Source organism: Diadema antillarum, unplaced genomic scaffold (assembly GCF_040938485.1).
Source record: "Diadema antillarum isolate AM-2024a unplaced genomic scaffold, OU_Dant_1.0 seq00001606_RagTag, whole genome shotgun sequence".
NCBI classification, from domain to species: Eukaryota; Metazoa; Echinodermata; class Echinoidea; order Diadematoida; family Diadematidae; genus Diadema; species Diadema antillarum.
The window spans coordinates 474,502-500,202 of NW_027272319.1; the positions used below are offsets into that span (position 1 = coordinate 474,502).

At 37.3% G+C, this 25,701-nt stretch overlaps 1 protein-coding gene across 1 annotated transcript in view; it reads left to right on the forward strand.

Annotated features, from left to right (window-relative positions):
• The window catches only part of LOC139711067 (TPR repeat-containing protein DDB_G0287407-like), a 42,332-nt gene that overhangs the window by 8,071 nt on the left and 8,560 nt on the right, over nt 1-25,701 (forward strand). Inside the window, exons 7-18 of the mRNA XM_071622986.1 lie at nt 495-724; nt 1,715-1,981; nt 2,953-3,020; nt 3,996-4,074; nt 4,578-4,717; nt 5,971-6,082; nt 9,130-9,197; nt 16,489-16,657; nt 17,247-17,342; nt 18,932-19,086; nt 21,798-21,891; nt 23,295-23,450. Of these exons, the coding sequence (XP_071479087.1) occupies nt 495-724; nt 1,715-1,981; nt 2,953-3,020; nt 3,996-4,074; nt 4,578-4,717; nt 5,971-6,082; nt 9,130-9,197; nt 16,489-16,657; nt 17,247-17,342; nt 18,932-19,086; nt 21,798-21,891; nt 23,295-23,450 (1,634 nt within the window). The remainder of the gene's footprint in view (nt 1-494; nt 725-1,714; nt 1,982-2,952; nt 3,021-3,995; nt 4,075-4,577; nt 4,718-5,970; nt 6,083-9,129; nt 9,198-16,488; nt 16,658-17,246; nt 17,343-18,931; nt 19,087-21,797; nt 21,892-23,294; nt 23,451-25,701) is intronic.

Here is a 25,701-nt window from a genome sequence, read left to right on the forward strand (position 1 = left end):
CCTCTAGTACACTGAAGTGAATTCTTCTACAGGAATCTGTGATTGTTACAGGATCTTTCTTTTTCTCCCAGGGTTTACCATATTGAAGCAATCAAGTAGTGATGCAGTCACTTCAATATATCAAGATGTGAGCATGGAATGGGCCCCATGATTAGCCAACACGCAGTTTGTATCCCTGGCAAAGGAACTATATTCACCAAATACATGTATGTATCTCTTGTTGCATATCCTGCATCATTTATGATTTACAGCAGTGGTCACGTAGACATCAGTCACTGTATGTATTTAAAAAGAAAAAAAAAATCTAATGCTTCTTCACTTCTCACTTTTGACATTCCCCTGCTGCAAATGCATAAATAGCTGTTTCTAAGTATGTGGAGTTTTGATGTTGAAGGTGGTGTACTTTATTGAAAACAGCACGAGATATATGACTGCAGTTTGATGAAATCACTTTACTTGGATATGACAGTATTTTTTGTTGCTATGGAAACCAGGCGAGCTGGACATCCTCCGACACGTTTGCTACCAGATAGAGATGGCACTGGGAGGCGGCAGTCTGCCCACCAGTGGTGACGGGGAAACGGAAGCTGAGAAGACAAAGGATGAAAGAGACATGCAAAAGCTCCTTCTGAAGCTCATCAACGATGTGTCGCAGAAAGGCTTGCGGGTCGTGATAGTCATCGATGCGCTGGACAAAGTGGACACTGGTGGGCGGGCCGTGAAGGTAACTGAGAGTTCCTGTGCAAAATTCATGCATTTCTGCCTTCTTATGCAATATTTTTGAAGGTTTCTGAGTTACGCTGATGCTTCACATTTAGTAAAAGAAATAATAAAATGAAACAATACTTTGCAGGGTTTTGTTTTTCAGCATTTCATATCAGATTGAATGCAAATATTACCAATTGTCAATCTATGCCATCTCTGCTGCAGTAAGTATGAACATTGTTCCATTCAGATAGATAACACAAAAGTTTTCACCAACTCATGAATGATATTACCCTTTCTCCAGTCATCCTATTTTTTTTTTTTCAGGTGTCATGCTAGGCTGTCACAGCGGGTCACGATATTCTGTGTGTCCCATACCAGACTCACCACAAATGACACTGCTGATTCTGTGCAAAAAAGTTTTCATGACTTGAGAGAGATGGTACCATACAATCCTGCACAATACTGTGTTTATTTTGTAAACACTAGCAGCTCAGGGGCTTGAATTACAAACCTTAGACAATACACTATTGAATGTGTACATGCATTCACAAATTCAGCATATGAGTACTGGTGATAACATTGGATAGCCATTGGTTTGGAGACACCTGAATTTTATTTCGCTTGTAATTACCATAAATTCAAGTGAAAGATGTTCAGGTACAGTTTGAAAGAGACAAACAATGAAAAGTTAGAAGATGATATAAATAATGAAAATAAAGAATGTACAAAATATGGTGTGATGCAAGTGTTGAGGCCACAATAAACCAGACACATTTAGCAAGGAAAGAAATGAAAATCACTGAGGTAATGTGACAGTATCACCAAAGAAGGGCTGAGTTTTCCAAAATGGTTACAGTTGAGAATACAAATAAATTGTGACAGTGTACATGTAAGCAACAACATTGCCCGTAATCCCATCTGTGCATTTTTATGTAAGGAGAGATGAGTTAATGGTTACATACCTAGCTTGTATAGTTACGGTACCCATATGGTAATCTCCCAACAGGAGCTGTACTGGTTACCCAAGGTGGCATCATCCAGCGCCCACATCATCCTCTCCACCACCAACACCGACACCAGGAACATCAGGGAGCTCGTCGATGCACGCCAGTACGATAGCCTGGAGGTCAGCCAGCTGACCCGTGACCTGAGGTCAGAGGTCACAAAGAAGATGCTGCTGGTGAGGGGAAAGGAGCTGTCCCCGGGACAGATGGAGAAAGTGCTGGCCCATGCCGAAACGGGAAACCCCCTTTACCTTTACATCCTCTTACAGGTAAGGGCTGCGCCCCTCGTATGTATGCCATGTGACTGTTCTTTTGTATTACGCTTGTCATTCACTTAAAAGTGAATGAATCTCCATAATATAGTTACCGGTATTATGTTTGAATTGCAAGACTATCCCATGCTAAAGTTGACTGAAATTAATAGAGCAATGTCATACAAACAAAATTATGAGAGTTTCATGAAATTAGGACTGAAAATGACAAAGGTATGGAATTTCACTTGTGTCTTTGTGCAACATTGTCATCTGTCTTTAATTAGATGAGTTGATGATGCCATTGCCATGCAAGCCTCCCATTGATCTGTGAACATATTTTCATGAGTGATTTCCTTCTTTGAAATGAGATTGAGAAGGCAAGTCTGCTACATCGAAGTATTGTGTAATAACTCAGCGAGTTCAATAACATTGGACTCAAAACCCATCAATGATAACTTTTAAGGGGGATAAGTAAGTAGTTGCTGAATCATTGATCAAATAGAGGTTGTTGTGATATTGTTGTGAGCGAACCAATAGGAGAGCTGTAGGGAAGTGACATTATCACTTTAAATATCTGATTGAATATTTGGTTATGCCCAATGTCACTGTTCAGTAAAAACATGTGAAATAGAAAGTCCCTTAGCATTTTCATTTTACGTCCAATATTTTCAAAACTCCAGTCCATACCATAAAATCATTTTGATGATTCAGGAAAGGAGTCACGGGATGAAGTTATTAGAATTACAACTTTAGCAGTCAATGGTATCTGTAAAGCTCTGTCTCCCTAGTTAAAAATGAATTAAGAATATCATGCTTTTCAAGTCCGCACCATCTGAACTGTTTGCTTGAACTTGTCAATCATTTTAAAGGACTTCGCTTCCCGTTTCCCATTCCCAGGAGGATACCATTTTTCTTTCCTTACTGGCAGAGCATACTCAGTTTCATCAGGTTTTGTTTTGTTTGTTTGTTTGTTTGTATGTCACCAGGAGCTGTGCAGCTTTGGCTCCTTCTTTGAGCTAGATGACTACATTGACTTCATGCTTACATCTACAGGGTATGCCTGTTGATCATGACATAATATGTTCCCCATGCAAGGTCAGGCTGTGAAATTGAAAATTGTATTGTCTATCTTAGGAAAAACATGTTTCATCTTGTGAAAAGAGGCATTTTTCTCAATTCTACTCAACTCATCTCAACTCCCCCACTCCAACCCTATAAAAAATGAAATGATATATGTAAGTGGATGAGCTTTGGAGCAAGAAAGGGGAAAAAATAAAGCACCAAACTGTGGAAGATTATCAATTTGTATTCTTGTAGTAAAGAACTTAATTCTGTTACAGTATGCTCAAGTGTTCCCTGCTCAAATTTACTAATTCATTGTATTATTTTGGTATGTACATGATCTTTGGTAAGGTATTGTGTTGTTAAAAGCTCTTTATTTGTTGCTGTAGACACGTGAGATATGACATGTTCTGTTGAATGTTATATTTTTCTTTAGAAGTCACATAAATGCATCATATATTTCAAATGCCCTTCCTTTGCAAGTAAGCCATCTGGAAAAGAATGATGCTCATTTGTCCAGGAAGTGAGGAGTTGTTCCGGCTCAGTGGTTAAGACCACAGACTCTCAGTTGTGAGATTCCTGGTTCATGTCCCCTGGCTGCAGCAGTCTTGCCCTAAGGGCAGGACACTTTATCCTCATTGTCCATTACACAATAGCATATAGGTTAAGAAATGCTACAAAAAGCCATGAATCCAAGTTCATGCTAATCCTTTGACCAGAAGCCATGCAACTTAAAATTGCTTCATAAATACAGTAAACCTCCGAGCCATCTGTCCATGTGGTGGCTTAAGAGTGCCTCCTTAAAATGGCCACAGAAAATGGCTATGTTCATAAAATGTTTGCCACTAAGTCTTTTATCTTGTATTAATAATAGGATGTTTTTTGTTTGTTTGTTTGCTTGTTTGTTTGTTTTTGCTTTTGGTTGACCTTTCATCATTTCTTCTGCTTTGTTTTGTCTTTCTAATAGCACTGTGGATCTGTTTCAGAAATTCCTCCAGCGACTTGAAAAAGACTACAATCCAGAAGGAAAGGAAATTGTTAAGGGGGTATGTAAAGATGCAATGCCTTTAATGTTCATTTGTTATTCGGAATCCCCTTGACCAAACTTCAAAAGGTGTAGGGAAAAAGTAAAATATTTCTGCCAGTTTGCTCTTTTATGGCAGAAGAATGATTATAGTAAAATTTAAGGTTCAATTCCTTTTTGTTGATATCCTGTAATGATATGCAATAGCATATATCAAATCATGCTCATATTCCAGTAGATCAAATTTGAAAACAATCCGGAGTGACTTTGGACTGCATTAGATTGTCAAACAGAATTGTGTCCCCGTAAGGTTAGGCTCTTGAACCTAGATGCCAAATTGCCAGACAGTATATTGTATATGTCGACCTCCCTTTGATTTAGATTTGTTGTGTGGAGACCAAGGAATTACCATGGATGGCTGTGTATTATTTGTTGGCCATGAGGAGTTTGCCCAGTAATGTGGTGACTATGGTGAAAGACTTTTGAATGATTTTGTGTGATCACTCCACTCCTTGTCTTCCACAGGTGATGTGCTGTCTATTGCTGGCCCACCGCGGCTTGTCGGAGAATGAGCTCAAGGCCATTGTAGGACTGACCAACCAGGAGTGGTCGTCACTCTTCTTTGCCATGGATGACTTTCTCCTGGAGGCCGAAGGACTCTACAGGTGATACTCACTTCTATTGATGATACCCTGCATCCATCATTTACCCTCCTAGACCTGCTACTTTGCACTTGATATTATTATGCATTAAATTTGTTGTAGCCAGTGATAGAGATCAGGTGGTCCTTCCATCTACCCTGTGTTTACATGTTGCTGTAGATGCAACCAGTCATGATGTGAAGAAGAGAGAAATATTCTTGGGTCTATCGAAGTGAAATACTAACGAACATTTACCTTTGTTTGATTTGTGTCATTCACTGGTGTTTGTATGAGTGTGTGTGCATATGAAGTGCACATTGTGTCAGCTGTCAACTATCAAAGAGACGATATAATCCACTTGGAATGAAAAATGGTACGTATGTTCACAATGTGAAAAAGGCTTTTGCACATACAATGATATACCCCAAAGTTTTTTTTTTTTTAACCCTTTGTCACCCTGAAATTCTTTTGATTGCATTTTTCAGTCACTTTTGTCAATTTGCAGTTTCATAATAAGTCTATGTTGCACACTGTTTGAGGTTGATATTCTGATATTTTGACACCTTTTCCAGTGGTTTTCTTATATCATAATAAGAGTTTGGATTATGTTCACATAATGTTTTTCTTTTCCCTATTTTTGTGGGCTTGAATTTTAGCATCCTGTTTTTCAGTGGTTTGAATTAATACAATTTTTCCAATCTCATTCCCCCGTTTTGAGTGTAAATATTGCTTGAACGTCACCAATGCATGACGTGTATTTAACTTCATATTGAACATCACACCTTAAAGGGACTGTACAGTACTGGTTGAGGTGGGGATTCATGTTTTGAACGTTCCTTAGTGAGATAATGAAAAGCCTCTTATGAAGTATGAAAGAGCATGTAATTTTAAGAAGGATTTAACGTTTATTTGATGAAAATTGGTTTTCAAATGGCTGAGATATCCCAAAAAGTGCTAATAATAAAAGGCGACATGCCACAACTTTATTAGGATATCTTTGTTTTTACCTTGTTTTTTTATATCTCAGCCATTTCAAAACCGATTTTCATCGAATAAACTTTTGATACCCCTTAGAACTGCATGCTCTTTGACATCTCATAGAGTGGTTTCTGAATATCTCGCAAAACGTTAAAAGCCAAATCCTCGCCTCGACCAGAACTGTACACACCCTTTAACGTTTGATCTGAACCAGCGTTTGCACGTCTAATCATGTGAATGGTTGTTCCCCTCTTTTTGCACACGGTGTCTGGGTGTCACCCCACCCCCTCCCCCGACAGATTTGCGTTTAGCGAACTAGCCTCGGCAGTTGAAGCCTCATTCTGCCCATCAGCAGAGAGTAAAATGCATCATAGGCAACTCCTCATCAAATACTTCATGTCCAACTTCAAGGTATATCAGGTCCTATCGGGTCATTTATGTATCAGTTAAACTCAGGTGGTCTCCCTGATGTGTTTTCTTCGATGTTTGTCAAAATACTGAAGTTCATTCTTACCTTACTAGACAAAAAGATTCTTTTCTTCTTTCTCCTGTACAGATCATATCTGCTTTAAAAACAATAACCACTACAGGACCTAAATTTTGGAATGAGTTGGATAGAGAAAAAAATCTAATTTCAGTCTCTTAATTCATTTAAGCATAAACTTAAACTCGTTTTTCTGAATTCATACTTATAGCTATTCTTCAATCCTCCTCGACATTCTCTGTTCATACTTCGCATTACTGTCATTATCAATTATGTAACATGTGCCTCGCTCATGATTTCTGTATTATCTCCTGAACTTCCTTTTGTACACATCTTGGTATCTCTGCTATTGTACACTGCATCTGACTTGTACCTCACTCGGGTGATCACGCAACTCTCAAGAAGTCTTGGGCCGCGGACATTGTTTTCTTTGTTTTTTTCTCTTTCTTTTTTATTCTTCGACGTTTATATTTCTCCAATTCACAAATTGTCATTCCTTCAATTGCATGTACAAAGTAAGAATCAATCTCACATCCGCATCTGGGAATCTACACCCTGCAAGCAATGCTTCTATGAAGATTCCTCATATTTCACATGTTTTATTGTCTTATAAGCTGCACTTGACAATTCATTCATGCTTTTGTATTGTGAATGTCTATGTTTTATGTATTTGTTGGAATGTGGAATATTGAACAATAAAAACAACAAGGTACTCACATGTAACTCAATTCATCATCTCATCATATGCAAACATTTTCACTCATATCTCTGTCTTCCTCCATGCCCAAGGCATCGTCCTCTTCATCTTCTTTTCATGTCTTCAGTCACCCAACTCTCTTAAAGGACAAGTTCACCTTCATAGACATGTGGGTTGAGTGAATGCCGCTATATTAGTAGAACACATCAATGAGAGTTTGAGGAAAATCGGACAATCCATTCAGAAGTTATGAATTTTTAAAGTTTCTTCTCAGTCATGGCTGGATGAGAAGACTACTATAGCTTGTGGTGTCATATGAGTACAACTAAATAAAGAAAGTATAAAGAAAATTCAAGATATTCTCAATTTTCTCACATAATAAAAGAACACTTGACTTCTCTCGTTCAGAAGTCAGGGGGAATAATATTACCCCTAACATGAGTCAGTAACAAGTCAAAGAATTGTGCACTTTATTCAAAAAGTCAAGTTTTGTGAAATTCTCTTTTTATTTTCCTTATATCGTTGTACGCATGTGACATCATACACTGCAGTAGTCTTCTCCTCCAGCAGTGATTGCACAGATATTTTAAAAATTTATAACTTTTGAATGGATTGTCGGATTTTCCCCAAACTTTCACTGATGTTTCCTACTAATATTGTTGCCTTCACCCAATCCACATGTATATGAAGGTAGACTTGTCCTTTCAACTCAATTCATTTCAAAACCAGTGGAATGATGCTGCAGGTGCTTTGCCACATCAAGTAAAGATGCATGATTTGGTCAAAGGTCAAAGGCCACTGAACTGGAGTGTCCAATAATGTGCTATGATAGGGTAGGATGGTCAAAAAGAATTAGAGATTAGATTAAAGTGAAAATAGAGATTTGAGGTAAGATGGTCAAGTATCACCAGATATGGTAGAAAAATATACTATAATTTTCCAGTCATAAATTCAACAACAAAAGTTCAATGAGAATAGCATGCAATACAATTTTTAGAAATTAATGAGGAAATATTGTCTCTGTGCAAATGAAGGTGAAGTGAATTACTGAAGGGCAGAGGTCTACATATACAACAAACTAGCATACAGGGCTGTATGGTGATCACAAGAGAGTCATTGGCATTACAGTTAAATGGCATTAGCTGTTTTCGTTTTGTTTTTAGAACATACAGGGGACTGTCACAAAAAATGCCTTGGCTGTGTATGTATGTTTGACTATTTGGTGTGATTGATGTGAAAATGACTAGTTTTGTGAGTGTAATTAACCTACACACATACCTCTCCTCTTCCACATAATGTTTGTCCACCCAGCATGCAATAAATCTGTCAAAGGAAAAATGTCTCGTATGCCAAACAGCTTGCTATGCTAAAACCCTGAAAAGTCTCTAGAAAGTCTTTAAGGGCTGATTTATGGTCTGCCAGATTAAACAAACTCAGACAGGGCTGCTAACCGGGACATCTGTGGTATTAGTCCTCCTCATCAATCTATGCCAGATTTTTGCTTCTCTAATATTGCACCTACCCCGTAAGAGTTGGATCTGTCTCCTGCTTTATTTGCCCATTAGCTGCAGCAAATGTATTACTGAAACTGAATGTAAGTTTGTTGTGGTTCTTTTGGGGTATATGTTGTTTGCTTGTTTGTTTGATTGATTGATTGTTTGATTGTTTGTTTGTTTGTTTGTTTTGTTTTGTTTTGTATTATTTCCTTTTTTTTTTCCTTTTCTTCTCTTGAAAACTACCAGTGAATTTCTGTCTTCTGTTTTGTTTTGTTTTGTTTTGTTTTGTTTTGTTTTGTTTCATTTTGTTTCATTTCCTTTTCTTTCTTTTGAAAAGTACCAGTGAATTTCTGCCTTCTCATCACAGGAAGTTAATGTGTGAGTCATCAATTGATAAGAAAGTAATTGTGGGGAAAGATATTCAGTTTGTATACACAAAGTTTTACCAAGATGATGAAATGAATAAATGAAGTAAGAGAATAGATTAGTGTTAATGCTGGGTTAGAAATAACATTTCGACGGAAAATAAATTATTCGTCTTTTGGGGTATTAACAATACGGCATTGAATTGTACCACTATGCTTGTGAGATATGAAATTCATATTTATAAGATAGAAGGAATAATTCATTGTTTTGATTTATGTAAAGATAGTATAAGGAAAATGTTATGATAAGGAAAAATTTATTGCCAGAAATAATCATAAGCTACAAGTGTTTCAGAAAAAAAAAATGATGTCTGTTTAGACACCTGTTCTCTTGATATGTATGATATGGACTGCAGAAAACGGAACAACTAAATGACCTTGTGGACTGCCTGTCTTCTTTGAGCATGTTCAATGCATTGTCAGTGTGAGTGTAGAAAACATTGTACGTATGAAGAGCTTATTTGTAAAAGGGGCTAGATCCATTTTTGATGAAAATTTAGTTATTAGCATCACCGCACAGAATTCCGTTTGAGTTGTTTACACTGAAGATTTCAACCCCTGACAATCGTTTGAATAGAAATCATCGCAAAATTAGATTTAGATTTTCCATACACTTGTGTACAAATTCTCACAAACAAACCAATTTATCTCCAAAGTACTAGAAGTGGATGTAGCTCCTTTTGCAAATAAACTCTTCATATAAGGCTGGTCTTCGTCCTCTTTTTGTGCTTCTCCTGTTTGTCTCCGCCAAGGGAGTAGGTCATGTTTTCATTACCGTTTGTTTGTTTATCCGTGTGCAAAATAACTCAAAAAGTAGGGAACGGATTTGGATGAAACTTGCAGGAAAGATTGAGAACAACACAAGGAATAGATGACTGAGTTTTGGTAGTGATCTAGGAATTTTTGTGTTATTATGAAGGATTTTCAATATTTTGGCAGGTAGGGTCAATGAACTTGGGACTTCAACATGCGCATTTTTGAGGTTTTCATACATATACAGGAACTAAAGTGCGTGCTCTAGTTTCTGCTAGGGCGAGACGCTGCACAGCTGGAAGCTGATGACATAACAAAATGCTTCTATATTGGGAAATTGGAAGATTTTCAGCATGCATATGTATAGGTGGAAATCACTGATAGTCCAGTCAAAATAGGGTTTCACCCACCACTAATTGCAACAGTACGAATTCCACTGCAGTGCAACTTGTTATGGGCTCCTAAACACCATACTAGAAGTCCCAAGAAATCCAATGGGGTAAAGTGGCTAAATTTGAATAATATGCAAATTAGCTCCCTTAATGATAAAAATACAGTGTTTCCATGAAAACTATGCTTCCAGGTTCAGATTGGAAAACCGAAAGTGTTTTAACCTATGCTTACAATGTCAGCTAGTGCGATGCAAACATTTTCCGTGTACATAATCTGGGCCTCATTTGCATAATATGCAAATTAGCTCCCCATAATGATAAAAATACAGTGTTTCCATGAAAACTATGCTTCTAGGTTTCATATTGAAACAAAGAAAGTGTTGAAACTTATGTTTTCACTGTCAGTTAGTGCGATGCAAACATTTCCATGTACATATTCTGGGCCTCATTTTGGATAATATGCAAATTAGCTCCAATAATGATAAAAAATACAGTGTTTCCATGAAAACTATGCTTCTAGGTTTCAGTTTGGAACACCGAAAGTGTTGAAACCTATGTTTGCAATGTCAGTTAGTGCGATGCAAACATTTCCATGTACATAATCTGGGCCTCAGTTGCATAATATGCAAAGGGTACCGAGCCAACGGAATATTCAAATGAATCAAAGTGCCCAATATGAGCATATCAACAGTGTTCAAATGTGATATTTCAGTTTCTCTTCACCAAAAACAAACTTTTCAGCATTAGAAACCTAGCATGAATAATTTTAAGTGAATAATAGTTTGTTATCAGACAGATAATGATAGCTTAATCCATTAATTACGTAGAATCAAAGTATGAATTTAAACAACTGCCAACATCTATAACTTGTCCAATTTTGTAATTAATGAACTCTATTTGGAGAGTTGCTTATTCGAATCTGGATGATTCAGCTCTTGCACCCTTGAGGGTTTTGAGATATTGAAGATAGCACAGTCAAAGGAAACTCTGTGGGTAGTGACCAAAGTTACCCCCATCGATCATATCCCCACGGCCATTTGCAAAACATGCATCAACCAACGCGATTTCCGTTGTTCTAAGCGTACAAGATACAGTCGTTCCAAAAGTGCATATCTCAAAAAAGGTCGTTCCCTGAGTTAATTTGACTATCACTGGAGTTTTATGACTTTGTATAATTATCGTAAGGTGCTACAATCATTGAACATTCTTTTCATCCTACATAGTTTTACGCACCTCATTCAATTTTTCTGTTACAAAAAAAAAAAAATGATGTCTATATTATGTTCTTGTCGAAAAATGAAATAAGAATTGAATTGAATTCCTGACATATCAAGACACTTTTATTTCTATAAAGATTGCCGGAGTAAAGATAAAATAACAACATTGATCTACAATACCTATACAGTCCAAAGGGTTCACTTGCAGAGACCACCTTGTGGGAGGTGCTCAAAGTAACCCAACGCATCCTAAAGGCAATGAAAAACATGCAGTATATACAACATCGAAAAAATGTTCCATGGGTACATGCCTTTGAAAAGTTCTTCCGCCTGTCTAGCACATACTCTTTTATTTTCGTAAAATGCAATTCAGGTAATACAGGAGAGGTTGCTTTACAATATCTATATTGTCAAAAAGTTGGACATTCAAACGCAAGCCCTTGGGAAGTGCCCAAATCACCCCTACCCTGACCTTCGTGGTCCCAAAACAGGTTAACAAAACATGCATTATATGCCAAAGCAAATTCAGTTGTACATGCACGTAGAAAGTCGTTTTGCCGGGTTGTAAATAAAAACACTTTACTTTTCATGATTTTTAAATAGTAGAGACACTGCTTTACAATATTCATATAGTCAAAGGGGTGTACACTCAAAGGCCACTGAGTGGGATGTGTTCAAATCATCCAACCCCCAGGGCAATATAGGAGACATGCACTATCATTTAGCACGAATATGTTCCAATTTTCCAAAGGTTGTACAGCAAGTGCCCTATTGTTTTCAAGAAATGCAATATAATTAAAAGAAGAAAAAAATTGCTCTACATTAAAGGGATAGTACAGTTTTGGTTGAGATAAGAAATAGGCTTTTGAATTTTTGCAAGATACCAAGAAAACACTTATGATATAGCACAGAGCATACCATTTTAAGAGGAATTCAAAGTTTATTTGATGAAAATCGGGTTTGGAATAACTGAAACATCCAAAAACAAAGTAAAACAAAGTGATCGTTACAAAGTGTGGGTCTCACACTTTATTAGAATCGTTCTTTTTTTGGATATCTCAGCCATTTCAAAACCAATTTTTATCAAATAAACGTTGAATTCCTCATAAAATTGCATGCTCTTTCATATTTCATATGAGATTTCTCATTATCTCGCCTAAAAATGTTAGAAACCTGAAATTAGGTCTCAACCAGAACTGTACGATCCCTTTAACTTTATTGTCAAAAGGGTGAACATTTAAAAGCAATCCCTTGGGAAGTGTCCAAAGTTACACCTCCGCTCAAGCCCCGTAATTGCAACACACGGATACCATGAATGCAAATACTGACGTTCTTTGGTGCATGGTCTTAGAAGTACACTTTTATATCAATGAATGTCGTGGAAATGATAGAAGAAGCATTGCTTCACAATATCTATTCAGTGAGAGGATGCACATTAAATGCCAATCCTGTGGGATGTGCCCCAAAGTACCCCACCCTCATGGCAATATAGAAAACGCGAATATACTATATGTTCCAAACGTACATGTTTCAAACTTCGATCATGCCATGCAGCAAGGGCACTTTTGTTTTCAAAAATACATTGTAGTTAATAGAGGAGACATCCCCTAACAATATCCATATTGTCAAAAGGGTGAACATTAAAGGACAATCCCTTGGGAATGGTCCAAAGTTACACCTACGCTCATGCCCCCTTAAGACAAAACACAGATATTAGCAACGCAAACACCGTTGTTCTAGCGTGGATAGTTTTAAAAGTAGTCCCGGCAATACAGCAAATACACTATTTATCAATGAAAAGTCATGGAAATGATAGAAGAGGCTTAACTTTACAAGATCTATACAGTGAAGAGGATGCACATTAAATGGCAACCCTGTGGGATGTGCCAAAAATATTCAACCCTCACGGCAACTTAGAAAACATATAATATCATGCAACGCGAATATATATATGTTCCAAACGTACATGTTTTCAAAATTCCATCGTGCTCGATAGCAAAGGCACTTTTGTTTCCAAGAAATGCAACTAATTAATAGAGGAGACATTGCTCTACAATAACTATATTGTCAAAAGGGTGAACATTCAAAAGTAATCCCTTGGGAAGTGTCCAAATTCACATCTACGCTCACGCCCCCTTATTACAAAACACAGACATTAGCAACGCAAATACCGTTGTTCTAGCGTGAATGGTTGTAAAAGTAGTCCCGACAATACAGCAAATACAATTTTCATCGATGACAAGTTATGAAAATGATAGAAGAAACTTAACTTTACAAGATCTATACACTGAAGAGGGTGCGCATCAAACGGCAGCCCTGCGGGGTGTGCCAGAAATACTCCACCCTCACGGCAATATAGAAAACATATAATATCATATAACGCGAATATATATATGTTCCAAACGTTCATGTTTTCGAAATTCCATCGTGCCGTACAGCAAAGGCACTTTTGTTTCCAAAAAATGCAACTAATTAATAGAGGAAACATTGCTCTACAATAACTACATTGTCAAAAAGGTGGACATGCAAAGGTAATCCCTGGGGAGGTGTCTAATTTTACACCTACGCTCACGCCCCCTTATGACAAAATACGGATAATTGCAAAGCAAATGCAGTTGTTCTAGCGTGAATGGTTTTAAAAGTAGGTCCAGCAATACAGCAAATACACTCTTACATAAATGAAAAGTCATGAAAATGATAGAAGAAGATTTGCTTTACAAGATCTACACAATAAAGAGGGTGCTTATTGAAGGGCGACCCTGTGGGCCCCCGAAATGCCCTTTATCCTCTTGGCAATATAGAAAACATATAATATCATATAACGCGAATATATATGTTCCAAACGTACATACTGTCAAAATTCGATCGTGCCTTATAGCAAGGGTATTTTTGTTTTCAAGAAATGCAATGTAATCAATACAGGAGACATTGCTTTACAATTCTTATATAGTAAAAAGTGGTGCACATTTAAAGCGGTCCCTTGGGAGGCGCCCAAAGTTACCCCCTCAACCCCGCGTCCCCATATGCAAAACGTGCATTATGCCAACGTGAGTACTGTTGTTATGAATGTACTCTTTACACTTACCGCTAATTTGCATTTTATGTAAATTATTTTTGTACGACCATTTCGAAAAGGCATCTATCGTGTTCAGTGACCCACAAAATATAAGTTTATACATTTAAATCTTTAAAATTGGATAACGGGAAGCTGAGATCTGTCAATTTCCTCTCATTTCAGGAGCTAATTTGCATATTATGCAAATTTTACTATTTTGCCCCGCTGGATTTTTTGGGACTTTTAGTATGGTGTTCAGGAGGCCTCAACGACTTGCACTACAGTGAAATTCCTACTGTTGCAATTAGTGGTGGGTTACCCCCTAAAAATCGCTAGATTGACTGGACTATGATCTCTATGGAGGGATTGGGAGAACAAGATCATTGGTGGAAATATAGCTGCTTGGCGGAGGTCTGCGCTCTCATAGTGCTTCTCTAGTTTTCCTCCTGTTCTAGAACAGGAGGAAAGTATATTTTGTTTATTCTCCTTTTTGAGTATTTGTGACCGTGCACCTCAAAACGAACATAAAGTCGCACACACTGATTTTGCATGAGGACTGAAAATAAGTGAAATGGGTCAACCTAGCCGAACTTGACTTTTTCATATTTTCTGAAAGAGCGGGTCTTCTTTTACATTATGCTAAAATTTGGTATCATAAAACGGGCAGGAAAGTGTGTTTTTTTAGCAGTTTATCTCGAACATTTTTGGTAGAATAGTGTGATAAGGTGTGTCTCTAGAATCGCTTTTTCATTTCTGAAAAATCTTCTCCACACTCTTCACTTTCAACTCTAATAACTTTTGAAAGGATAGTGCTACTGCTTTGAAAGTTGGCATTAATTATGGACAAAATGTGTTAATGAGGCATGCTTAATTTCAGTTTAATCTGATAATCCCTTCATTGTTGTTACTCTGGTGGTTACTTCCTGTTTTTGTCCCATTCATCGCACGGCCAGCACGGTGTGGTAAAGATTAAGCACTTGAATAGACACTGTACTTCAGAGCCTCATTTCTCAGTTCACACTTTTCCTGAGTTTTTGCTTTCTTTCCAATATTTAGATAGGTTAGGAGAGTCCATTTGATTTGAGCTATACATCATTTTAAAGCATTTTAAAGTCTGCTCTTTCAGAATATGGTCTTAACTAAAAATTCATGTCTGGTGACTTTTTGTTTGTTTTGAGGTGCAGGGTCACATTTATCTTCTTCTCTGTCCTCCTGCTTCTCTTCTTTCTTTCCTTCTTTGTCATATTCTCTGTCTTCTTCTTTGTCCTCTTCAGTTTCTTTTTCTCCTTTTTTTCCCATATTATGTGATTATCATGACCATCTGCAGCTCTGCCTGTCACATGCATCTTACCTTACTGATTATTCTTCACTAAAATTCATCCGAGATGGGGCCCAAGATATATGAAGCCACTGGAGACGAGTCCCGAGTATACTCGGACAGATTTCTATGGGAAATGTGTGTTGCAGCAGAATCAGCCCATCCTTAACGGGTTAAAGTCCGACACGTATCTTATCCTGTGAGGTACATTATCATATTCCACATCTTGGCAGGAATCATTCTTTTAAGTCACAGGAAATTCAAAATTGTTCAAATGGTTTAGGTGGCCCTCCATGGGAGCCCACGATAGGTATAAAAGACCCAAAACTTGTATAAGGACATGAAGGATCTTTATCTCAAGATAAAAAGCTGTGGAGCAAAGCCACATTGCAAATACAATTTGATAGTATACTGTATATACTCTGTGGAGAGCAACATTCTGTGGGATAGTGTATGGGTACTGTGTAATTGTTGAGCAAAATTTAGCATTTTTTCGTGATTTTTCTAACTAGGGGTCTCCTCACTTATTAGCATAACCCTCTTGTCATTTTCGTGAGAATGCATTCAGATCTGATCTGGCAGGAATTATAACAGGGAAAGGATTTGGTTTCATAGGTAGGATGTATAGTTCCCTGACTTCTTTGGAGTAGGGCTACAATTGGATGAAACACTTTCGACTTCAGTCATTAACTGTCTGATCAGATCAGAAGAAGTGGTAAATTATACTGTGCAGATTGTTGTTACACTGTGTTATGCACTACATGAGTGTTCTTATTTTAATTGTTTGTGTCTTGACATACCATTTGTAAGTTGCTTATATCTCCACATGAATCACATCAAAGCTTCATTTATCTTTCCCCTTCGTTGATTGGGTTTCTTATAATCGTGTGATGTAATGTTACTGTAACTTTTCATTGAATATCCGTAATAGATAAAGTTGCAAGGAAATGAAGGAGATTTTGTATCTGAATTGTGTGCAGTGGTCAAGCCAAGTATGACCTGATGCAGTACTGGATGGCGACTGGTCTGCCCGGTGATCAGATTGTCCAGCGGCTGCTAGCCATCATAGATGACCAAGTGACCCTTTTGTACCTGGAAAAAGAGAAAAGGGGTGCATCAGGTGACAACCAGCAGACACCAGCAGAACAGGTGAGGGGCAAGGAAGAAATGTAGTGCCAAGAACTTGTGATGTAGCATGGAGGTTAACTGTGTAGAGTTTGGTGGCATGGGAAACTATCGCTAGATTTTGAAGAATACACATGATTGTAATTGTGTTAGAGTGTTGAACCTTATTTCCTTAAGTTGTGAATTACATTCACTTTGTATGCATATGTCATATCTTCTTCTTTGCAATGGGGGAAAGGCTTCATTTCAGTTTTGTAAGGTTGGTAAAACACAAGATGAAAAGTTGATTGTAACTGGAAAAGCTATCAGGTTTTCTAAAATTCTAAGCCCATGGAACAACAGAGAAATTGCACACCTTCACTGTTGTGGAGGTTGCATAGTTTCATTGTAGTTTTCTCCTGCCATGCAACATTTCTTAGTTAAATATCATATAATTCTACTTATACCATGGATTGCAAAAATAGTAGCAGAACCTCACTCAGTAACTTTAGAGTGTTAAAAGTTACTTTAACCCATTAGAGATTATTTACTTTAAAAAACACATACAGTAGTATGCAATACTGTTTCTTGTGGTAAAGTGAGAGTTAACCTACTCCTCTGTCCCTTTATCCAGCTGCTGCCGGTGTTGGTGGAACTGACAAACTTTCTGGATGAGGCTGGTTACACCCTTTCCATGGAGCCGATCTTGCTGAGGCTAGTCAAGATGCATGTATGTAGTCTGCCCTAATGTTTCAGCACCATTTACTAAATCCATCAAGCACCCAAAACCACACATTGGGGATTTTGTCCAGTATCTACCTATCATTAATATTACACTATTTTGGATCTAAAATTTATCCTCTGGTGATTGGTAGAAAGAGTTTCACACAATATCATGTGTATTTTAAACTATCTCAGAATGGTGGCATGTTTGACACTCCATGGTATAGACTTTGAAAATGATGTCAAATTTTATTTCAGCATTTTTTCAAATAGTGCATTACTTGTGAAATATTGTCACAAAGCAATTTTGCTCAAAGATCATGAAAGCCTACACACAGTGGCACACTGCACACTTTTATACCTTCTTTACAATCCACACTATGTGTTGGAATTCAGTGCTCTTTAAGTGTCACCTCTTTTAGCAATGATGAACTTGCTCCTATAAAATCCATATGTGCTACTAGATGCTGTGTGTTTTATAATTACAGTGACTCAAAGTGAAAATCCATTTACTGCTGCTGTGAGGAACAATTTACGTGTTATATCAGTTGTAACTTTACTTCATGAAATGCACCAAAAGTCACTCAGGTTCAATTTCAATTTTTCAATTTATTCATTTCATAAAATCACATATAAAATATTTACATAAATGTGTGAGTCAAAGGAGGAAATCACGCAAAAGCCTAGGGCTTGGAAATGGAGATTACCTTTACAATATAGTTTAAAATCACAGTTTTGAATGAAACATATATATATATATATATATATATATATATATATATATATATATATATATATATATATATATATATCAAAAATAGAACTTAGATTAGAGACCGTTATAAAATCAACAATATATTATGATGGAAACAGCAAACAGGAAACAAAACAATGACTGAACTAATACAATATATTACAATACAATACAATACAAAACAAAACAAACATGCAGGGTATTTGTCAAAGGTTTGTATAGATTGATATTCTAGTAGGCCTGGAAATTCACATCTTTGATTAACAATATTTATTTTAAATCTTTGTCCATAAAACAAATCATATGCTTGTGCTGCACGATATTGAGAATAATTGTCATACTATGTGTCCTTTTTTTTTCTGTCCGTGAACAGTATGAACATGTACTCTAAACCTTGAGAAAAACTTGTGTAAATTTGGATCTGAAGAAGAGATACGAGTAGAATATGCTTAATGAGTTTGACAAGTATCTGGATGATCTGATGATCCCTTCATGTAGTAGATGCTGTGGATTGAATCACCCTGGTAATGTGGGTACAGCGAAGAGTGAGACAGGACACTTCATTTGGCCATTGACTTCAAAGGTCTTTACATTTTCCTTTTTAAATTCACTAGGAATATCCAGATTTCATAAGTCTAGATCTGACCTTGAAGTAAGATTATTGAACAGCAACTTGTGGCAAATGTTTTCTTTTTTTAGTGTATGTATTCAAGGTCACACTTACAGTTTTTAATACCGAAAACATGGTGTATGATTCACGAAAAGATATAACGCACTGTCATTTCAGAGAGTGAATATTCAGTAATGGCTCCCATTCTCGGTATCTTGTGACCTCATGACAGAAAGCAAGATATAACATGGAGGAGGTGGAGAGGGATGTGGATGCCCTGGACTCTTACTGTGAGCTGAAGACCAAGCTAGCTTGTCACTACGCCAGCACAGAGAGGTTTGATGAGGCCTCCAAGATCCACCGAGAAGTGTTGGACCTTAGAGAGAGGTACGTTAACCCTTTGTGTGTGTTTTGTGTTCCGATGGGCACAGAAAACCCCATACACTGTCCAAAGTCCCTGCTGTGGAGAGGGTTAAAGGAGATGGCTAGTAACTGATCAGTGGGAATCAGTGGGAATGCTAGGGGATGATTGTTCCAATTCTTGTGGGATTCATTTAAAGAGTACATTGTATATCTATTGTGAAAATTGTTTGCTTCAGAACGGTCTCATATTCAAGGACAGTAATGTGCAGTTTAATGCCTCGTCACTGTACAGGCATGCTAATCTGGAAACATTGAACTGCACTTTACTCGAAAATGAGACCATTCTGAAGCAAATAATTTTCCCACAACAATAGATATATAATGTACTCTTAAATGAATCCCACAAGAATTGGAACAATCATCCCCCAGCATTCCCACTGATTCCCACTGATCAGTTACTAGCCATCCCCTTTAAACCAGGCTGTCATATTCTTTACCTGTTTGAGAAATTAAGTAGGCATATAAATATATGACCGCCCGGCTCAAAACCCACAGAAAATTGCAGATTAAAGGATAAGTCCACCTTCATATGCATAAGGATTGAGAGAACGCAGCAATATTAGTAGAACACATCAGTGAAAGTTTGAGGAAAATTGGACAATCCGTTCGAAAGTTACGAATATTTTAAGTATCTGCGCAGTCACTGCTGGAAGAGAAGACTACTACAGTGTATGATATCACATGCGTACAACTATATAAGGAAAATAAAAAGAGAATTTCACAAAACTTTACTTTTTGAATAAAGTGCACATTTCGTCGACTTGCTACTGACGTATGTTAAGGGTAATATTATTCCCCCTGCCTTCTGAAAGAGAGAAGTCGAGTGTTCTTTTGTTATGCGAGAAAAATGGAAATATGTTGAATTTTCTTTATTCTTTCTTTATATCGTTGTACTCATGTGACATCACAAGCTATAGTAGTCTATTCATCCAGCCTTGACTGAGCAGAAACTTCAAAAATTCATAACTTTTTAACGGATTATTCATAACTTTTTAACGGATTGTCCGATTTTGCTCAAACTCTCACTGATGTGTTCTACTAATATTGCTGCATTCACTCAACCCACATGTCCGTGAAGGTGAACTTGTCCTTTAAAATATGTCATTTGGGTTGACTGACTCAAATGTTTAATGTTTATCTTGCCTGGGAGAATAATCTTTTCTCTACCTACTGTCAAAATTTGGTGGCTTAAAAGAAAACCAAATTCCAGATATCAGTATTTTTTTCTGGACCACTTTTTTTTTCAGACAGGTGCTGCTTTAACTGTAAAATAGAACATATTTTCATTGAAACTGCAGCACATTAAGCCTGAGTGACCGTGATATTCAAATCCTCTTTTCTCCCATTTCTATGAAACTGCACCTCCTTGCTCTGTCTTATTTCAACCACTTTTTTGATGGATTAAGATGGTCCAATTTTAAATAGTTGTACCTTATTTTGAAGCTTAGAGCTTATTCCTTTAAACTACCTAGAAAGGTGGAAAGTCATTTTGGCCTACTTTTTGTTGGTTTTGAGCTGGAAAGTCACATTTCGCAAATGAAAAGCTAAGAACTTTGTTAAGAAATCTGAGAAGTTGGCACTTCTTTGACAAGCCCTCATCTACAAAAGGGTGCAAAAGACAAAGCAGGCACCTTTATAGTAATGTCATGTGTCCAGTGATATTCCTTTGGAACATGTAAGCAGTGTAGGCTGCTGTGTTGGTTTTATGTGTTATCTGAGGGTAGCAGTCATTCATGAAACATGTACAGAAAAATTTTAACAATCGTAGTGATGCTAGTAACCATGATAAAAATAATAATTAAATTGTGAGGATAATTATGTGCAACTAGAAAAGCACTCTGAGAGCGCAGACCTCCGCCAAGCATGCAGCTCATTTCCAACACTGATCTTGTTCTTCCATAGAGGTATCAGTGATTTCCACCCATACGTACTTTATAGCATTGTGTGCTGAAAGTCGCCCGATTTCCTGATATGTGTAGAAGCCTTTGTTACGTCATAAGCCCTCAGCTGCACGGCACGCCTCACCCTAGCAGAAACTAGAGCACGCACTTTAGTGCGCGCATGCAAACCTCAAAAATGCGCAGCCTGAACTCCGAAGTTCATTGACTCTACCTGCCAAAATATCAAAAATCCTTCATAAATTCCCCCAAAATTCTCAGATCACTACTAAAAGTTAATCGTTTGTTACTTGTATCATTCTCAACCTTTCCTGCAAGTTTCATCCCCATCCGTTAACTACTTTTGGGGTTATTTTGCACACGGACAAACTAACTAACTAACTAACAAACAAACCAACGGTAACGAAAACATAACCTCCTCCCTTGGCGGAGGTAATAATATCAAAAGTAACATTGATATCTATACAAAATACTAAATATTACAAGAATAATAATAGTAACAATAATGATAAGGATAATCATAATCATGATAAGTTTTAATGATAATGATGATGATACTGTTAAAGTGGAAATTTTAGTGTGAATAATTTTTTGCAGTCAGCTCGGTACTAAAATGAATTTCACATGTTTTTATTTCCATGGAATGAAAGAGATTAAATATTGTTAATGATACAAGAAGCAGAAATATTTGTGCTCTTTTTGCGCTAGTTTCATGTCTCACATGAAATGTGCAGTATTTCCACATTTACATTAGTGAACGATTAATTTGATTTGCAGGCATGTGGACAGGGTGGAGAAAGGCAAGTCCTATCTTGCTGTGACCCTCAACAATCTTGGCTTCATCTTTCTTCGACAGCATAAATTTGATGAGGTGGGACTGTGCAAACTAAAAGAAATTGGCTACTTTCCGTTATCCTTTCGAGCTTTTTCATTCACAGCCAGCAACTAAAACCCAGCAACCAACTAAAACCAACCAACTAAAACCCAACTAAAACCCAGCCAGCAACTAAACCCAACTAAAACCCAGCCAGCAACCAACTAAAACCCAGCCAGCAACTAAACCCTTGCAGAAGAATAGCTATTTATTATTTTGGTTGTGGGTTTTAAAAGATTGGCGTCGTGGGACTTTGGCTAGAGACAGTCTGACAAGAATCCATTGGAGCAGAAAGAAATGCAGATTGAATTACTTTAAAAGCTGTTATTTTTGCGTACAGATATTTTTGCAAATGAAGAGCTCACAGACATTTTTGGCAAGATGTTTTTGCGATTTGAAACTGAGGCTATCATAAGTTCATTAATGCTTGTCTGTTTACTCCGCTAGTGCATCATGGCTGTATTTTTGCATGTAGTTAAATTCACGGCCTAACAGTGATTTGTGAAATTCATGTAAATTAAACCCTTGCGAGCATAACAGCTTTTACAGTAGATGTAGATGTTTCCTCAGTTTCCTGGTATCACCTGCAATGGGATTAGCTGTGATTATTATAATTTCTTCTTGAATATTTTGGGAGTTTCATGGTGTAAGTCTATTTTTATCACTGCTTCAAAGGAACTCAAGTTTTGAGAGTATGTGGTGTTATCCAATGAGCCAGTAAAACTGATACTCAGTTAAGGAGAATGTAGTGTGAAAGAATGCCCCAGCTCTAACGTGTATTATAAAAGTTTTGTGCAACCAACTGTGCTTTTACACATACTGAGAGTGCTTAATTTGAATTTGCTGAATTACAAACACTATTGCAATTACGATTCGAATCATCTTTCGTTCATACGACCAAGGAAGACTTTGCAGATTCTGCAGTTTTTAATTTCAGAGCAAGGAGGGGAGGTTTTACAAGTTCCCATCAAACTCTTGAGCCATAATTAGCACATGCTTTGACTGTAGTGTGAACATGTGAGGAGTGGGGTCTTTCTGGGGAAGTGGTTGAAAGGTCAACATAAGCTCCACCCCAAAACACGATTGGAGGTCAATAACGTTCTCACGGTTGTTTCATTGCTTAATTCTGTGGAAACATGATTGGAAAACACCTCCAGACCGTCATTTGAAACACGATTGGAATCATGATTCAAATCACCCTCCGCGATTCCAGTTTGCATTCACACGGCAAGAATGCTTTGATGATTTGAAACACAATTCTTGTTATGCGTCACTACAATTGTGTTTCAAATTAAGCCCTCTCGATATGCGTGAAAGCTAGGTGTGAATCTATGTTGTTCCCGGGATATTTGCATTGTGCTGCAAGGAACATTTTCTTAATTTGTGGTGTGTATGAGCAGGCAGAGGATTGCTTTGGGCGTGCTGTAGAGCTGCACAGAGAAGTTCACGGTGAGATGAATGAACTGGTGGCGTCTGCCCTCAACAACGTTGGGATGGTGCTGTATGGGAAGGAAGACTACAAGGGGGCTTACCCTGTCCTGGAAAAGAGTCTCAAGGTAATGGGATCTGTTTGCTGCTGTGATTATCAATGATTGTCATTTCCTTTATGAGCAACGACAGTGAACACATTGTCGATCATCTTTATCATTGTTATCCCCCACCGTGATCACTGGATTAAATTGCCAATCCATGTCCGAATTAGCTTTGATGGATAGAGTGAAGTCAAACATACTGTACAGTATGTCCCCAAAAAAAATTACAATTGGATTTTCGCATTTATAACATTCCAATGTGATCAAACTGTCTAAGTGCTACTTCAGGGTCTTAAAACATAACATCTTACTATCATATCTTGCGGAAAACCCCATTGACTTTGATAAAGTGGTTACAGAGAAATATGGATCATTGTAAAACATGTCATTGGTCTGATTCTTCCAAGTTTAGCACTTAGATGCTCTTGGAACTGCATATTAATGTGTGAACACAATGGACAGAACTTGGAGGGAAGGGATTCCTGATATGCTCTACAAAACTCCTCATTTCTCTTTGACCACTGAAGCAAATCGGATGGGGTCTTTTGTAAGATGTGGGCAATAAGTTCTAGTTTCATACCCTGAAATTGTATTTGGGTTGAGTCACTGCTTTTAAGGCTATTATTTCAGAGGGTCCCGTTCTAATTTTTTGGGTGGACATGCAGTATAGTACATACAGAATGATCTGTCTGAAGGACTTGAAATGCTCTTGAGGGACTAATAGCCTCCAAAGAAAAGCATTGTAAACTCTAGGATTAGAACATCTTGTATGTCCCCTCCCATATTAGTCATTTGTTATACAGTTAGTGCATGCTGTATCATGCACTATACTGGATTATAGAACAACAAAATACTAAATTATCCAGAGTGCCATTTTGTTTTGCGAAGGCCACAGGCCACGGTGAAATAGAACTGCACAAGGGATTATTAGTATTCAAAGTTCTGTAGTCCAGTGCTGGTGCATCAATAGAACATGTGCTAATTGTTATAGTGAATAGATCCCTCCATCTACATGCATTTTCTGTAGGTCTAGGCCCTACTAGATCTACTACTGATTTTGTTTAGATCTGAGATACAAAAGTTTCTTACCTTAATTACAAAATGAACTCCGAAATCCAGATGTCAGCTCTTCAATGCTGAAACACTCTGAACAACAAAAACTTGAAATTCAAAGCCGGGAACGCTGAAATTCCAATGAAATCTTGATCCCCAAATGATAGCAATCAAACAATTGACTCATCTCCTGTTTATTAACACGGGATTCACCGTGCCAAAATCAACATTATAGGGTACAGACATGCCCTATACCAAAATTTCATACAATCACGTGATGCAATCTAACCAATCAGAACGCATGTTATACTTGACCTTTTTACTACAATATGATATTGCATGGGTTAAGTGGACATTTTAAGAGTTCCTCGAGTCCAACAAAAAGCTATTGGCATCATGTGAAAACCTTGTGGCAAGAACCACCACATTTCTTATCACTTACTGTTGTTAACGTGAATGTTTTCCTATGGGCAGAACATCCAAGGATATTCTGCCCATAGGAGAACATTGTTAGTGGTGTGTTGTCACATAATGATTGATGTTTGCATGACATTTATAGAAGGACAAAATCATGCTTTCAAATTCAATCATTTGCATATGTTGTGGCATTTTAAGATGACCTTTCCATATTTAGTTGACTGTTTGGGAGTTCTGTTTCCCTCCATATTTTTTGAAATAAAACTTTCACATATAAAAAGAGAAAACAGAAAATGCACCTTGAATCAGTTATTCAGCATGCTCAGAGGTAAATCTGCCAGAACAGAATTGGCCCAATGAAATTGTACTGAATTGACATTAAGGTTACACAAAATATGAGATTCACAAAACTGTCAAAACGTGGGAAGCCCTCTAAGCGTATGCATTTGTTTCCACATATATATCTAAAAACCATGTTTTAAACTAGTTTAAAGGACAAGTTCACCTTCATAGACATGTGGGTTGAGTGAATGCAGCAATATTAGTAGAACACATCAGTGAGAGTTTGAGCAAAATCGGACACTTGACTTCTCTCTTTCAGAAAGCAGGGGGAATAATATTACCCTTAACATACGTCAGTAGCAAGTCGAAGAACTGTACACTTTATTCAAAAAGTAAAGTGTTGTGAAATTCTCTTTTTATTTTCCTTGTATAGTTGTACGCATGTGACATCATACACTGTAGTAGTCTTCTCTTCCAGCAGTGACTGCGCAGATACTTAAAATATTTGTAACTTTTGAACGGA